This window comes from Cebidichthys violaceus, unplaced genomic scaffold (genome assembly GCF_023349555.1).
Source record: "Cebidichthys violaceus isolate CVI_PGR_0920_01 unplaced genomic scaffold, fCebVio1.0.p SCAF_20, whole genome shotgun sequence".
Taxonomy (NCBI): Eukaryota; Metazoa; Chordata; class Actinopteri; order Perciformes; family Stichaeidae; genus Cebidichthys; species Cebidichthys violaceus.
The window spans coordinates 7,489,252-7,506,243 of NW_027176373.1; the positions used below are offsets into that span (position 1 = coordinate 7,489,252).

The following is a 16,992-nucleotide window of genomic DNA, read 5'->3' on the forward strand; positions in this document are numbered from 1 at the left end:
TTTCCAACAGTTTCATTTTGTATAGAGAAAGTCAGGGTGAAAATTAGATGAAAAAAGAAAAAAAAAAGAAAAGTAACTGTGTGAAAAGAAAGAAACAGATGAGAAAATCCAATGCCAACAATGTTGGATGTATTCATATAAAAATGTAAATCAGAATATTTCAGTGGCAAAATAAATGATCTGGCTTTTTGTTTACTCTTGAGATTAGGGTGTTTGGTCATGCTTGCGTGTTTACACATCGAGCGTCGGCTGTCAAGCACAGGGAGAAGCAGAATCAGATGATTAACATGATGAAAAATCTCTTCAACAAGTCTCACACTCTCATCTCAACGCTCTAATTAGATGCAGATCATCGCAAGCGACATTCACAACTGCGGAATTTGCCGTAATCCTACAACAGAGAGATCCATCATACCAACGCTGACAGACAAACACGGCAGGCGGGCACAGACAGCAGGAAGAGACAGCGAGGGTGTGACAGTAAAACCCAATTCTGATGCCTGAGACAGAGTCGACGCTCGGCACAATAAACCGCAGCATATTTTGAGATTAAACTCAGCGAGACGGGAGGGCAAAATATTGAGACTGTACCTCGAGCGGAAAAGAGGACATTGATAGGCGGTGAGAGAGACAAAAATAACACTAAAGAACAAAATATATAATGAACATGGGTGCTGAGCAGCAGAGTAAAACACTGAATAAAACACATCCAACAAGATCTAACACTGACAGTGTGAGAAGGGAGAGATGAAGAAGATAAAGATAGGAGTTTGGTCCTCGGAGAAGTGAGTGACAGTAAATTCCTGAATGCAGACAGATAAAGAAAAATCCTCTCCTAAAGCCAGGCGACGTGTTAGTGTGTGTGTGTGTATGTGTGTGCCGCATGCTGATGTATACCTTCTGCCCAGATCTGTACAACTTTGCTGAACAGGTTGACAACAAAAAAGGGATTAACCTCAATTTGTGGCCATGGTGACAGTCAGTTAAAGCCTGTAATTGATTGTTTTTTTTAGGTTCTTTCACATCACCTTACAAAGCAGGTGAGATGTATTAATGAAGAGGATTGGAAAAAGTTATAGCACAATGAGTTTCAACTTTGGAGAATAACAATGATAGCTTTTTCAATTCCAAAAATTCCAAGAAGTCCTGCAATCTAAACCGGATTATCCCATTTACATTCAGTGTGTTCATGGACGACTTTAAACTTCTTAGCCAAGATATAATCAGAATTTGTCATTCAACTATTGAGTTAAAGAGTTTAAAAGTCATTATAGAAGCAATTTAAAATTGACTGCTGAATGCTTATAAATAATTTGCTGCGCTTATCATTCAACAGAGAAGAGGGAAACACAAGGACTTTTGGAGAGATGAAAAAAAAGGTCACAGTGGCACCACAGATCCACACATCATGCCCAAACAAAACTGATGACAAAGAACTGGTGCCCTTGCAGTGTAGTCTGCGTGATAATTAGTCTTCTAACCCCAACAAGGGGAATTTAAAACACAGTTTTTTGTCATATTCAAGATATATTTGGGAAGATCAAAGATGTGCAATGTGTATTGTGTTCAGTGAAACATGGACACAATGGGGATAGGCTGCAGGTGATGTTTTAAGGGGACATATTGTAAGTCTGGATAAAGCAGCGGTATGTCAGGGTTGCTATTGTGCAAGAGGGGTGAGGATGGGATGAAAGGATTCTATTGAAACAATCAACCTAGTTTGCAGTGGGAGGAGAAACATACTGAAAAAAGACTGGATGAGCAGAGAGACTGGGACTAAATATGCAGGTCTTATTCATCCTTCTCAGAAAACATCTTTCTGTATTGAAGTGTAACTAAATGAAAATGACAAACAATTTCTATGTATTTTAAGTAGCTGGGTGCCGTCAGATAAAACATGCAATTCACCCACTTACCCTCAGTGGTATGTAGCCGTGCAATGCTTCTGTTTGAGATATCTCAAAATCTATCCACACTACTCAAGTTAAGTGAGAAAATGTGTGCTTTTGTAATTCCAATGAACTGGCCTGTTAAGTAGAACTGAATGATTAGATAATTAACTGATCAGTCAATGGACTGAAAATAATAGGAAAGTATTGTTATAATGAATTCATCGTTTATGCAGTAGTAGAACATTCTCCTGTTCCAGCTTCTCAAATTTAAGGATTTGCTTTCTTTAGTTTATGTGTTAGTAAACATAACATAGGTGGGTTTTTTGACATAACATGTTGATGACATTTTTATAGTTAGAGAAAACAAATTGGCAGACTAATCAGTAATGACAATCATCATTAGTTTCAGACTTTTTTATTGTATTTTTTTCATGATTTCCCAAATTTCTACAAAGTAATTTTTGTTTTGTGTTGCTCCATTATAACTGTCAACGGAACATCCAACAGCCAAAAAGAAGCCTGGGAAACAAGCCATGTTGCAGCCCATTTCAGTTAACTATAGTGATCCCAGCGGGTATTAAACCTGTGACAGAAGGTTCTTCCTGACACTCTTCCCCTGTAGATGAGCCTGTAATAGGGCCACGTAATTACCAGTGGCTTCCTCGGAGCTCTGCCCAGCTCAGACGCCCAGGGCTCTCATTACCCACAATGCTGCCTGGGCTCTTAAATATCAAACACCTCTTTGTGCTGGAGGCCCCATTGGCCCTTAGCCTACGGCTACCCCTCTGTGCTCTGCTGTGCATGCATGTGTGGGATTATTTGCGTGAGTGTCGACCAATGCACATCTGGATTGGTGTACCTGCTTACATGAATGTAATGTTTCACATAATGCTCACTTCCTGTAAAATACAGGCTTGTAGACACGGAGGAGTTGATTCGGGGGATTTATGGGGAGGAAGAAAACTAAGAAGGATACTTTGCACTTTGTTGTACCTACTGCTGTGAATCACCGTAGTGCTGCCTTTTAGCGGTATGTTAACAGGGTTTTATCTGGAATCAGTACCACCAACCCTCTTGCAAGGGAAGGCTGCCCAAGTGGATCCCGTAAACTTATGGATTGAGCATATAAACGCATTTATGTCAATTCCAGGGTTCCCTTTTAAATGCCACGGGCCTTTTTTATTTAAGCCAAGAGCATAAAAAAAGAAAGAAAATAAGCTTACACAAGCATGGACAATCAACCAGTCAATGTTTCTTCTTTAATGTGCATAAAGGAACCGTTACTCGTCTACACATTAGCACTTTCTCCTAAGTGCAAAAGCACCACAATATGAAAAAGGAGTGCAGGGCTACATCACAAAACCATTAGTTTGTGTTTTTAGCCAAAAATTGTACAACAAACTTGTTCAACTTGTTCCAAGTGCATTCTGTACATAAACACGTGCTACTATAAAACAAGTGCACCTCTTCCTTTTACTGTATATTTAAGGGAGCACTGCTCAAAGAAATGGGTGGTGTATGTTTAAATTAGTTATTTTTTACACATAGAAGTGGGCACACATTTGCACACGTACAATAAGGTTGTGGTGGAGTTGAAAAAATTTAGGTTGAGCGCCCCTGAATTAATTTAAAAATAAGAAAGGAAAAGAGCAGAAGCCAATAACAACTAAACCCATAAACAACTAAACCCATAAATCCCTGTGATCTGACTGCTTTAACAAAAAGTTATAATGTGGACTTGGAGTTGCGGTGCCATAAAGGTTTTATGAAATAATGAATTGTGGTTACTCTATTTCTTTCATATGAAATCAAGACATTTGTATTACTTGTAATGCCATTCCATGTGCTGATACTACATTGCTTTACCTTTCTGTGAACATATAATCATTACTTCTATTGGTTACAGCAGCCCCAGGACAAAAAAAGGAAGCAATGAAAAAATGTGTTTTTAAAAATACTAAGACAACCAACCTTTTGTGTTTGTTTAGGATTGCAACTTCCATGCTCTTCCACTCTTGTATGTGTTTGCAGCATTTCTTAATTTGGAGTGCATTATCCTTAACGTTTATGCTTTTACTCATCTATATCTTTTAATCTCAGACAAATGCAACCACCTCTTAAGCTCTCCTTCACTCGCAGAACATTTCCTAAATGAGACTCCCAGCTGCTGATTGCTTAATGAGCTGCTGCCTCAGTAAATAGAACCTATTTTCATGCCTAGCACAAGCGAACATATAGAATGAAATGTACAGAATTTAAAGAGACCATTTCATGTTCATAAATCAGGAAGTTAATGATGGTCATAATGCATCTCAAATTAGTCGTAACACAGAGGACTTTACACGTAAAAATGAAAGTATGTTGTTCAAACTGAAAGTGCTCTTTGATTCATGTACAAGAGTTGCCCTATCCCTCTGGAGTCAGACAGTTGAAATATTGACATAAACCTAGTTTAGACTGAACAACTCAGTGCTTCTTCAATTTGATCTACAATATGTATTGGGTAGCTTGTATTCTCAATACATGTTGGTTAAGATTGTCTCTATGCTGACAAAAATGCCCTGAGAAATCAGCGTTGGTTCGAGATAGAATATACTGTAATACATCTTGACATATCCTGCATTCACAAATTACACAGGCAGTCGCATTAAATCCCAAAACTGTGAAAGTGATGTGCGCTAATCTCGGCACCTCAAAAATGACTTTCCTATCTTTGATAAACCTGTTAACCTGCAAGGTAACACGATGTAGCATCACTTGTAGCGTACAGTCACAGACAAAGGGCCTCTGTTCGCCCACGCACATTTGTCGGAGATTGATATTCTGACCCACAGCAGCAAGGCTGCTTTAAATAGCAGATCACTTTATAAGCAAATCCTGAATCAAATGAAGTCAGAGCAAATATAAGTCGCTTTAAAAAGATTTACAAAATTAAACTCCCTATGAGCTGAAATATCATGCAAGTGTGATTCTCTGAACAGTGACAACTAAACTCTGAGAGAAGAGGAGAGCTACAGATTCCCCGAACAGATGAGTCTTAAGGTTAGAGAGACCATACCCAAAATGTGACAGGTTTGATCTTCACCTGAGCCAATTTGTATCCAACAACATTTTGCTAAAATGTCATTTAGTAAAACATTCAGGACCTTTCTACTCATACAATGAAAAGCCTCTGTGCAGAGAGAAAAGTGGCTAAAATGAAAATGCAAATATAAAAGATAAAAAGGTGAAATCTTACCATTATCCTCAACGGAGAAATGGAAGAGATCAGAAGTAGCATTTTCTTCCTTCCGTAACACATAGCAGATGTTCAGGTCATCAATATCGGCTGGAACGGGAAAGTAACGTGGAGTTAGGAGTGATACAACGGGTACAAATAATCAGGGCTGCAAGAAGCACCAAAAAAGAGATTTATGCAAATATGGTGAAATCCTGTCAACCTTAAAATCAACAAAAGAAAAGCAAACAAAAAAAACTAAATGACAAACAAACAAACACAAATGTGTTGAAGTAATTAATAATAGCAGGCCTGACGAAAAGTTTAACCTTACTCCAATAATCACAAGGTGATGGCTAAATTATAAATTGTATATCGAATAGATTTGCCATTGTCAAGATTAAAAACATATATTCATGAAACAATTAGCATTTTAAGATAAAAAATGTGAAGTTTCACGCTGGCTACACAGAAATAGCCTCAAACACACTTTGAAGTTGTATTACGGCTTTCTGGCTTGTTCAAACACTCTCTGTCGAATAATTGTTCAAAGATGGAAGCTGTCCTGCTTCAACACCATATCAGCTACAGTAACAGCAGGTCTCTAGTATCACACTGATTCTGTTCCTTATCAGCACTCAGCATGAACAATTTTCTACCAGAGTACGCGTTCTGAAAGTCATGAATCCGTAATCCAGGACGATAAGGACGCAACCTTAAATCCGAGAAGGCTCGAGCTAAACCAACAAAAAACGTTTAAATCCTGAACCTGCCCGCTCTCTGTGTCAACAGCCCCGAAAACCAGGTGACAATGGATCATTTAATGACAGACGGGGGTAAGAATGTTAAAAGCAGGATTGCGGTGGATTATTAGAGTACACTTCCACAGCTGTTTTCTTAGCTTCTTGAATTACAGGGTTTCTGTCTGCCTTTTCTTTCTCCACCATTCTCCAGAAACGTTTATTACAGTGCAGAAAAATCATCAAGACTGTGAAAGGGCTTGGCCTTTGCGAACCATGTCCTTCAATAATAGATGTCAGCGGAAGGAGGTTCATAAAAGTATAAACCCCTGACTCCTGGCTGGTGTGCCTCTAAAACCTCTTAGGTGGCTTCCTGTCATTGCTGCCTCTGCTAACATGAAGACACGGACAAAAAAAAAAAAACTACAACCATCTTACATTTGTACGTTATGTGAGAGTGAGAGTGTTGTTCTACACCCAGACTAGTGTTCGTTTTTTCACATTAGCGAGTATCGATTTGATCGCACGGGAGAGGCAGCAGGAAAAATGGTCTTCTCTGGAGTATTGTGACACAGCCCTGAACCCGAGGACCTTGCAAATGTAAAGTCAACACTGTGAACCGGGGGCACATTGTTCATCAAATATTTAAAAAGAATGCCTCATGGGATGTGCCCTGGAAATAGGAAGAGTAAATAAAGAGCGAGGGATTGTCTCTTTCACCTGACTGATTCCTCTGACGAGCCTGTTTGCTCTCTCTCACTCACTCTCTCACGCCCCTTGCCTCATTCTTTATTTCTCTCATGCCACTTACACCTCCCCCTTTCCTCCTGCCTCCTTTGCTCTCTCTTCTATTTTACTTGCTCTCTCTGCCCCTTCTTCTGCCCCTTTGCCTCTCTTTCTCGCCGCACTCTTGTCTCATCTGTGCCCTCCCTCTTTTCAAAGACCACAGGCACACAGTGGCTGTCTGAAGTGTCTGTCTCCTGTCGACTGAAGAGCACTTGTTCACTCTGTTTTTTTCAGCCCCTGTCTGTGCTCATGCCAAGCTGTGGCACAAGCAGGTGAATTTTCTTACTTGTTTGTATAATTGCCTCAGCGTGACATGAAATACTGCATTGATTGCATCGCTTTTAAACCTCAATCAACAGCATTGTTGCCTTGATTCTGTGTGTGTTATCAATAAACAGACAAATTCAATTCAGTCTGCATATCTCGCTCTGTATGGAAATGTATTACGTTGAAAGTTTTTAGGTTGCTATATAAATATTTAAGATGCACAAATTGCTATAAATCATTTAAAATTTGTACTGACTGACCAGTTCAAACCATGGGAACGGTCCGCAACTCAAATGCCGTCCACTAAAAGATCTGCTCTGACCTTTTCACATGATCCTCTACTTCTGTCTTGCTTCATTTAACAAACCACTGTAGAGAACATCAGATGTGAACGTCTCCCCGGAGATGCAGAAAAAATAAATTATTCATCTCTAACCGTCTACAAGACATTTGTGCCAAACATCAGCCTCCAACTTTGGTCTGCTAATTATGATTTGATGAGGAAGTCACATCTAAATCAGGCCCACAAATTAACTATTGAAATTCCCAAGCCTGCACTTGTCACACATATGAATAATTATTACCCCATAAATTAAAATCTTGTGAAACATTCATCAAAACTTACAGGTTAGCAGGGATTTTTAACTTTAACATTTTACACTGAATAAAGTATTAAGGAATAGAATTATATGAAAAAAATATCTTTAAAACGGCTTCCATTTGCCAAATAAGCACAGTAATATATATATTCAGCAATGTTTAAAGATGTTTGAGTGGGGAAAAGCATATTTTCATGTTAGATTGACATTTCTGTAGTTTATCTTACTAATAATGTAATGTAATAATTATTTTAACATTAGAGAGTGGGATGACCATTAAGGTAATTTTGTTTACCAGAACTGATAATTACATTATTAAATCCCCTTTTTTTCTGTCCAATATCACTCAACCACTGAACAGTACTTGTACTTGTCATGCAAAGGTCATGCATTATAATGCTTGTGGGTGTTTGTTTACCTTGACTAAATGTGTTGATGGAGTTGTTCCCTTGTGCCAGATTAACGATGTAACCGTGTTTGGGCTGCGTGGTGATGTGAAACACCAGGGAGGCCGGGGTGCTGTCTCTGTCCTCTGCTCTCAGCGCTTTGGAGCTGATGGGGAACCCCAGGTGACCTGTGGCCAGGATCTTTAAAGCAGGGGCGCCTTTATTCACCACAATCTGGGGGACGCCGTTGTCAATAGCCACGATGGTGATCTTCATGGTTTGAGGGCGCCGAGTCTCGAACACAGTATCGGGGAATACATAAAAGTCAGTGTGTGTGCCATCGCTGACTGTAAAGGAGAAGGAGTCCTCTGATGATTCAGTTCCGTCGTGTTTGTAGCTGATGAGATTTTCATTGAGGTCTTGTTTGGTGAAGCTGGTGACGGGCGTGGACTTGTTGTAAAGGAGTTTTCCGTGAACAGGCAGCTGGCTGACTGAGAATTTCAGCAGCTTCTCAGCTGTGTCCTGGTCCTCTGCAGTGAGCTCAAACGGCGTAATCAGCTTAATCTGCCCTTCTGTGACAACCAAACTATTTACAGTAACAACAGGTTTCTTATTATCAACATCCACAATGGAGACTCTGAAGGTTCTGAAAATAGGATTGTAGCCGTCAGTGACTTCAAACTCAAAACTGTCCATTTTTACCTCATCGTCTGACGTGTGGATGTAGTAAATCTTGCTACCAGCCAGCTGGAGCTGAGTAAAAGCCACAATGGGCATCCCAGGAGTATCTGTACACTCCAAGTGGCCTCTAACAGGGGCCCTTGTGACAGTGAATATTAAATTCTCATCAGGGCTGTTGAGGTCAGTAGTGCTGAGGAGATCTGTGGTCAAAGTCACTCTGCCACCTTCTCTCAGAGACACACCTTTACTGACCACATCGGGGAACACCATGTCAATACTGCCCACAGTGATGTAGAAGTAACGATCAATTAGTGGGTTCATTCCATCGGTGACATCAAATTTAACCAAGTCCCGGATGCCCTCCTGACCATTGTGTGTGTAAAGAATAAGCCCTGCGTCAATGTCAGCTTGTGTGAAATTCATGCCTAGCGTGATGTTCTCCAGAGACCCGGATGGTGTTTTCCTCTGCAGGAGACCCTGACCAGGCCCGAACCGGGTGACATATGTGAGCGTACTGTCATCTGAATCTAAATCTGTTGCTTTGAGCACTTTGTTGTCGATCTCTTTGGTCTCCCCAATTTCCACCTCCAGGCCGTCGTTGATGAGCATTCTCGGGGTCTCGTCATCAACAGCAATGATCATAACCATGGCTGTTTTCTGCACAGAGAACTTTCCATCAGTCAGAGTGACATCAAAGCTGTCCTCTGTTGTCTCTGAGTCATCGTGCTCATAAATAATACTTGATGCCTCCCTAATCTGCTCTAAAGTGAAATTAGTCACCAAAACTGAGCCCGTAGACAGCTGGTTTAAAATGGCACCATGTTTGGGAGGTTTGGAAATGATGAACATCAGCTCCTCTGGTGGAACATCGGCATCAGCCCCGTTCAGAATTGGAGTGTCGATGACAATGTTCATTCCCTCCATCACAACTATCTCCCTCAGATAAATCTCTGGCTTTTCATCATTTGATGGGATGATAACAATTGGGAAGAAATGGTTCTCTGAGAAATTGATCCCATCAGAGCACCTAAATGTGAACCTGTCTTCCACTGGCTCTACCCCTTTGTGAATGCTCTGCACATAGTGGATATTCCCCTCCCTGACGTCTCTGATGGTGAAAGCACTGATAGCTGTTCCTGACCTGGACTTTTCTGAGCCTGGGGCAGGTGATATATTTTCCACATAGCCGGCAGTGGGCTGGACAATGATGGTGCAAAGGATATCATCTGTTGGAGTGTCATTATCATCAGCGTTTAAGTGCTGAGGGCCAATGGCGTATTTCTCCCCTTCAATGACACTGAATTGAATCCCAACTCCGACCTCAGGGGCCTGGCTGTCAACAGGAAGGATAGTGACTCGAACATGGACCCCGTTGACCTTATTTCCACCCACCGTCCAATCATCGGACATGTCTGTGAGAGTCAAATTGAAGCCATCCTGCTCAGAGGCCAGACCTATCTCCCCACCGGTGTGTGCATACACAACCACACCATTTATAATATCAGCCTGTGTGAAACTTGTGGCAGGCACTCCTTTAACCAATATTTCACCCATTACTGGAGGATCCTCCACAATAAAGGTAAGCAGGAGGTCATCTGTGTCATCATCATGGCCTTGAATGACATTAGTTGTGATTTCTGAGGCTCCATTTTCCAGCACATCCATATGAGAGCCGATTGTTCCCGGAGGCAGATTGACGGTTGGAGTTTCATCATCGACAGGCTTTACATTAACTTTGACCGTCACGGTTACAACATGAATCCCATCACTGACATCCAGCAGAAATTCATCGCTCATCGTCTCTTCCCCACCGTGACTGTATGATGCCTTCCCCTCTGAGATATCCTCAAGTCTGAAAACCCCTTTTTTCTCTAGATCAGTGAATGCAACCTGGACCTGGCCATATTTAGCGGGTTGGCTTAGAGTAAAGGTAATCTGTTTGCTCTCTGTGTCGAGGTCTGTGGCGTCTAGCTCCGCAATACTGATGATGTGCATCCCACGTTCAAACACAGTAAAGCCTGTGTTCGTAATCTGAGGAGGTTTGTTGTTGACAGGCTGGAGGTAAATAGTGAAAGCTCCTTCTACACTGTTCCCAGCAGTGTCTTCAACAGTGTAGCGAAACTGCACGACGTGGGCTGTAATTCCAAGCTCCACATCTGGGGGGCCGTAGGAGATCTTATGGTGGTTGATTTGAGCTTGTGTAAACTCAGTGACTTCAGTGTCGGGGCTGTCCGTCAGAATCAAAGAACCAAACACAACTGGGTTATTTTCATCAGTATCCATTGGGGGCTGGATAACTGTGTATTTGAGGTCACGGTCCTCAGAGTCCAAATCGGTGTAGCGCAGAACTTCTTTGCTAAAGTGAGTGAGCTTGAACTCCTGAACCGTCATCTGCAAGGTGGTGCCAGGGAACAGCTCGGGGGGTATGTCATCTATGGGTAAAACCCGAATTATAAATGCACTCTCTCCTGACTCATTAGGGGGGTCGTTGTCATCCTGAACTGTGAACACAAACTGATCCATGATGGGATCTGTGCTGTGAGGGCCTGTGTGCTTGTAAAACAGCTTTCCATCAGTGATATCTTTCTGAAGCCACTCCGTCACCTCCTTCTCATACACTTCATCGTCAGCATTGAATTTCCAAGAGGAGGGGTCCTCTGGGGCGTCTGACTGCCTTAAGAGCACTGTGCCAATGGTAGAAAAGGGAGTGACAATGGTGAATTTAATAGTCGAGTCCTCAGAGTCAATATCAGCAGCGCTAAGCATGAGGGGAGATATAGGCATCATCTGGTTTTTGAATAGCACCAGGCCGGTGTTGGCATTCATAATCGGTGACTCGTCATCAGTGGGAACAATTGTGATGGGAAACAAGAATTCTACTTCATTTTTTCCGTCCGACATCTTGAAGACAATGTTGTCGCTGTACGTGTCGCTCCCGTCGTGCTGGTACACGACGACCCCGGTTGTAAGGTCAGCAGGTGTGAAGAGTTTCCTGTGAGAGTCCAGCACCATGAGGTCCCCGTGGCGCAGCCCATCAATCACCGTGATGGTGACTGTGTCCAGGTTGTCTTCATCGCTGATCTCCAAGTTGTGGGCGCTGAAGAGAGGCCGGGACTGCCCCTCGTACAGCAGCTGACCCGTGTTACGCGTCACAACGGGGGCCAAAGAGTTCATTGGCTTCACGACTATCATAAAAGCGAAGGGGTCGGAGACGGCCCCGTCTGTGTCTACCACCTCGAACTCAAGCTGGAAAATCCTCTCAGTGTCTGAGTCCAGGGACGGGGGCTTGTAAGCAATTTTCAGATCACGCAAGTCTCTCTGGTAGAATGAAGTGATAGGCAGGTTTCTGTCATCAGTGCTGACTATGTAGCCCTCCTCATAAGATAAGGGAGAGGTGATGTTGAAAATAAGCTCATCTGGGTCTGACTCAGCATCTTCAGCAGCGAGCATATCAGGGGTGAGGGCAGTCATGACGAACTGGCTGATCTCCATCATCATCATGGACACAAAACTGGGTTTGGGGGGAGTGTTTTCTTCCCCCCCTTTGATGCGAATCATAAGATGGAAATACTCCTGTTTCACTAGGTTGCCTTCCTTATCATGCAGCTCCACAACCATGGGAATGTAGTCCCTATTGGGAGACTTGCGGTCAAACGTGTGCTCATAGCGGAAGTCAGCTTGCGTGAATTCATCACAGTCCATCATTTTGGAAAGTTTCCCCCCGTCAATGAGTCTTCCATATCTGGGCAGTGTGCTGCCACTAGTCAGGGATGTCACCTCACATTTATGAGAGTCTCTGTCATAAGTAAACTCTAAAATCTTCTTATCAATGGGGTTACTGGTCGCTTTGAGATTATCAACAGTGAGAGGCATGTTTTTGGTGAGTATATCTAGTTGAGTAAAAACTACTTCAACCTCCATCATAAACGGGATGATAACGGTTTCAGTTTGCGCATCATACCTGAGCTGCAGCCTCACTCTGTCTTTAGCCGGACTTCTGGACCCGTAGTGCACGTACGTCACATCGTTGGGACCGAAATCACACGGAAACTTTTTGGGAGAGAGATGCCCCGGTCTCTGTGAGAGCGGATCATTGTCCAGGACGGTGATGCTGCACCGGTCTCCCGGCTGCGTCTGAATCACCAGATCGTTGATGGGGTCGATGAAGACCGATCTCCCGAAAGGCACACGTATTCCGCTGTTCGCCACCAAGATCGCGTCTTCTGACAGTTCAGATCTCAGTGCGTAAAATAGTCCAGAGCTGTCGGGCTGCGCGAAAACAATACCTGTTAGTGAAAAACACAGGAGAAGTCCATGGAGCAACATAGCGACGGATGTGATCCAACCCACCCGAAAAAAAACAGTCACTCTGCCGAGGTGCTGAAAGACGCTCCGGTCTTTTTTTTTTTTTTTTTAACTCAAAAAGGTAGAAATCCCCAAAGTGTTGGCAGTCAGCTGGATGCCTACACGGTGGTGACTCCCGTGCATCTAACCGTCCGGACCCTCGACATGCTCCGCGAGAATAGCGCGCAGGAGTTTTAACTTCAGACACTTGAGAGCCTGTGTACAAGTGCTACCGCCCATCTCTGCACGTATTGGAGGGTTTTTAGGGCTTGTTGCCTCAGCCCTGTCGCCAATGGGCAGTGCAGCTGACATTCACAGGGGGAGGGGGGGACCAGAAAATGAGCTGAATTTCACAGATTCATCACACATTTACTGAGTTTCTCCTGCCAGAGTCTCTAACGACATATAGACGTACAATGAAAATTAAAGCTCACATTGCCCCGAAGAAAACTAGTCTATTAACTACTATTCTACTTAACACTGTTCATAATCATGTCACCTGTGGACATTCAGACTGTGGGCATGCAGATATTCTAGATGCTTTCCATGCTATGTCAGAAAGATAAAGTTCAACAACTCCTCTAACTGTATTGTGTGACTGCTTTGACGGTAGAGGAATATTTGACTTACTAAAGAATCAAATAAATAGTTTAAATATTGCAAAAACTGATCATTTAATTTATTTATTGCACAATAACACATATAATGTATGCACTAGCAGGTTAGTTTGCTACAATGTCCATTTTTAATTGTTATGATTATTATTTTTTACATCTTCAGAAAGTAAAGCTCAGGGGAATCCAAAACTGCTTAACTGTAAAGTCCCTTGATCCAGTGTGACCATGGATCATTGTAGCATGTCATCTGTCTCTCCCTCTCCAAATATGTCCTGTCTCTACTTTCAGAACTGGATGATTGTGGTATTCCTTGAACTCTTGACAATCTTCAGCGCAACAAAAACCTAATTTTCTTGCTGAAAACTGAAAAATGTAACATTAGGTTTTAAAAAGGTTTAGGAGTAAAATGGAGTATTGGCTATATTTAATTCATGGTTAAAATATCCATTACATATGATATTGTGGGCTTTATTCCTTAAATAAAAGGGCACTTTCATTAGTCTGGCTTATTAGTCCTCTCTAATGTTCCTCCTCATTTACTCCAACCCCACACTTTCTGCAGAAAGCTTTTGTGTAAATAACTTGAAAGAAGTGAAAGACCGAAAGGCTCGTTTAGTTCTTATTCATGCATGTTTTGCTGGTTGTTAAATTGTGGAAAATAAGCAGTTGATTGTGGGCCTTTGAAACCTACAAGAAAAAGACACTGTACACCTCTCATTGCAGTAGGCTGGAGAAAGAATAACCTTGTCCCTGTCACTGTAAACTGTGATACAACAAACTAAAATCCATAATACTGCCATAAACAGCAGCGTCTGGATGTGACTAGAAAATCTATCCACCTACCTTAATGGTCCTAGGGGTGAATTTGTACTGCAAGTTAGAACATCTGTCAGGGCTACTGTAAGTCATGAGAGAATAGACCCATTTATTTCCCTGTAAGTGGACTTTTGGATATGAACAATTCTCTGCCCTTTAATTTTGCTGAACACTCTTTCATTTGATGGTTACCATTTGTATAGAGAGCGATATGCAGTGGCTTTGGCAAAAGTTGCAGTCAAATAAAAAGCATGGCTGCAGTTTGTGCAAAGATTTGTATGATACTGAGAAACATGATGCATCAGCACTGTCTATACACAACAATGTACAATTCATACTGACACCATTACGAAGTTAATTCATAGGGTTGCTAAAATCCTATTGAAGGATCTTTCTTTCGCTTGGAATCTGGTTACGCATTTCAAATATGAATATTTAAAAAGTTCCACGCTGTTCCCACAAACCTGACAGCCTTGAGTCTCAAAATCCCCATACATAAGCCTGATCCTTAGAAGTATTGCTTGTGACTGCATTTTGTTCTCGACTCAACACCACCCACGTTTAAAATTCCAGGTGATTAGAGGGTTTCTAGTGCCTTGTTATTTCAAAGTATGAGGCACCCCCAGCTTTTCCAGCTGTCATACTTTTTATATGTACCTGAACATTCTTCTTGTGACTTAACATGAGAGAAACCATTCAGATACACAGATGTTAAATATCCACTGTGAGAAGTGAGTACATTTATACAGATTATACTGGATGCGGAAGTCGGATGAGAGACAGAGGGAGTGATGCGGAACAAAGGAAGGATGTAAACATCCTTATTAAGTCAACAAATTAGAGACTAGTGAACATTTTCACCTGGAACTTGAAGCTATAATGTTTGTTTCCCACAAAATAAGTTTCCATAGGAAAACATTTAAAGGAATTCATATGATGATGATGAGCACCTTTTTGTTTTACTATTATTTTGAAACCATGGGTCTCTGTTCATCTGACTAATTAGTTCTAAATCTGGCTCACCCCTGCAGCCCATCTCTGTCAGACACCAAACTTTTGGAAAGTCCAACCTGAGATTTATGACATATTCATATGTTACTGGATGTGGGGTTCCTTCAGCACAGCAGCTGCCTCGCTGTGATAAGGCCGCACGTGGAGATTCTGGGGTTTGAGCATACATGGAATGGGAAAGATTCAAAACTGCCAGGTAATGAGGCAGCATGAGGTTTAGCCACCAATCAGACTGTTCCATTTGCAACATCTTGGCGCGCATACCTCAAATGACAAAAAGCATTCTCTTCTTATCATTAAAGCTATTTGAATGGACATTTTGTGACACAATAGACACATTTGTGATGAGCTAAGACTACTTTCGTCATTAAAAAGCCAACCAATGTAGCGTGCAATGTTATTCAGCAACAGGAGCACACCAGAGCAGATTAATCTAAATCAATTGTACAAATTTGTATAAGCCATTTGGTGAAATAAGATAATTGTTGTTTGGCCTGTGAATGTGCAAAGCTGTGAATAGTTTTGTCTGGTTACCAAGCCATCAAAACGTCTCAAACTAACAGCTAACAAGACAATGCAGATTCTCACCTGAAGGATGTAATGTATTTTTTGTTGTTGTGGGAATTTATTTGCCTCCGCTGTATCCCTTACTTTACAATATGCTTTTGCAGATGTCCAGCAGGGTCCATGCACGCTTCAGTACACTGTCCAAGGAGAAGCTACATGATTTGCATCTCCGTTGCAATGGGTTGGTTTTATTGCTTTAGAAGAATATCACACTCTTAAAAAGACCCATAACTCCAATCAATGTTGGAGCCTCAGTGAATTTATTCCCACCGTAAATGCATTTAGGGCACAGAACAGAATTTCTTATGCATACGCAGTGGTGGAAGTACATTTATGTGTTATTTGTGCTTGAGTTTTGCCACTTTATAATTCTACTTCACTATCTTTCAGATGAAAATACACATTTTTACTTATACTTGCATTTCAATATTTTACATACAAGACATTTGATCAGTCTAAAATATAATACGTAATTAGTTTAAACTACTTACCAGTATAAAGTAGTTTTAATACGTTTCTACTTGACCAGCTACAACATTTAAATACGTCTTATATATTAATGCATCATGAATAATAATACAGTAAAGTAATATGACTCTCTGAAATCTGCATAATGAGTCTAACTTCACTTGAAAGTAAAGTACATTTTACTGATAAACCTGTACTTTTATTTGTGATGTATTTGTACATTGTGCCATCAGTAGTTTTACTCAACTGAAGGATCTGAATACCTCTTCCAGCACTTCCTCCTGCATATACATCACACAGCTGGTACTCTCATGCTTTCAACACTCAACATCAATGAAAGGAGCCAGCCACATGTCACTCTCTGCTCTGTCCACACCATCTTCATCACCGCACAGAACCTGTTGATTCTTGAGGAAGCCCACGCATAAAAGCTTGACATGCAAAATAGTTTTTACTTCACTTCAGAACCAACCTACAATTACTTTTTGTCTGGGTCAGCTGAAAGTGTAATGGGTAACCCCCACCCCCTTCGCATTGCACACTCACGAGGGCACATAAATTGTACAGATTCACATCTGGTCCGTCTTTCTTCCCTTATTAC

The 16,992-nt window shown here is 41.6% G+C and overlaps 1 protein-coding gene across 2 annotated transcripts in view; it reads right to left on the reverse strand.

The window, feature by feature from the left end:
- The window catches only part of frem2a (FRAS1 related extracellular matrix 2a), a 55,310-nt gene extending 42,416 nt beyond the window's left edge, over positions 1-12,894 (reverse strand). For both annotated transcript variants that reach the window (XM_068715971.1, XM_068715972.1), the window contains exons 1-2: positions 7,920-12,894; positions 5,131-5,220 (exon numbers count right to left, since the gene is read on the reverse strand). In XM_068715971.1, coding sequence (XP_068572072.1) covers positions 5,131-5,220; positions 7,920-12,894 — 5,065 coding nt within the window. The remainder of the gene's footprint in view (positions 1-5,130; positions 5,221-7,919) is intronic.
- Positions 12,895-16,992: the final 4,098 nt, after the last annotated feature.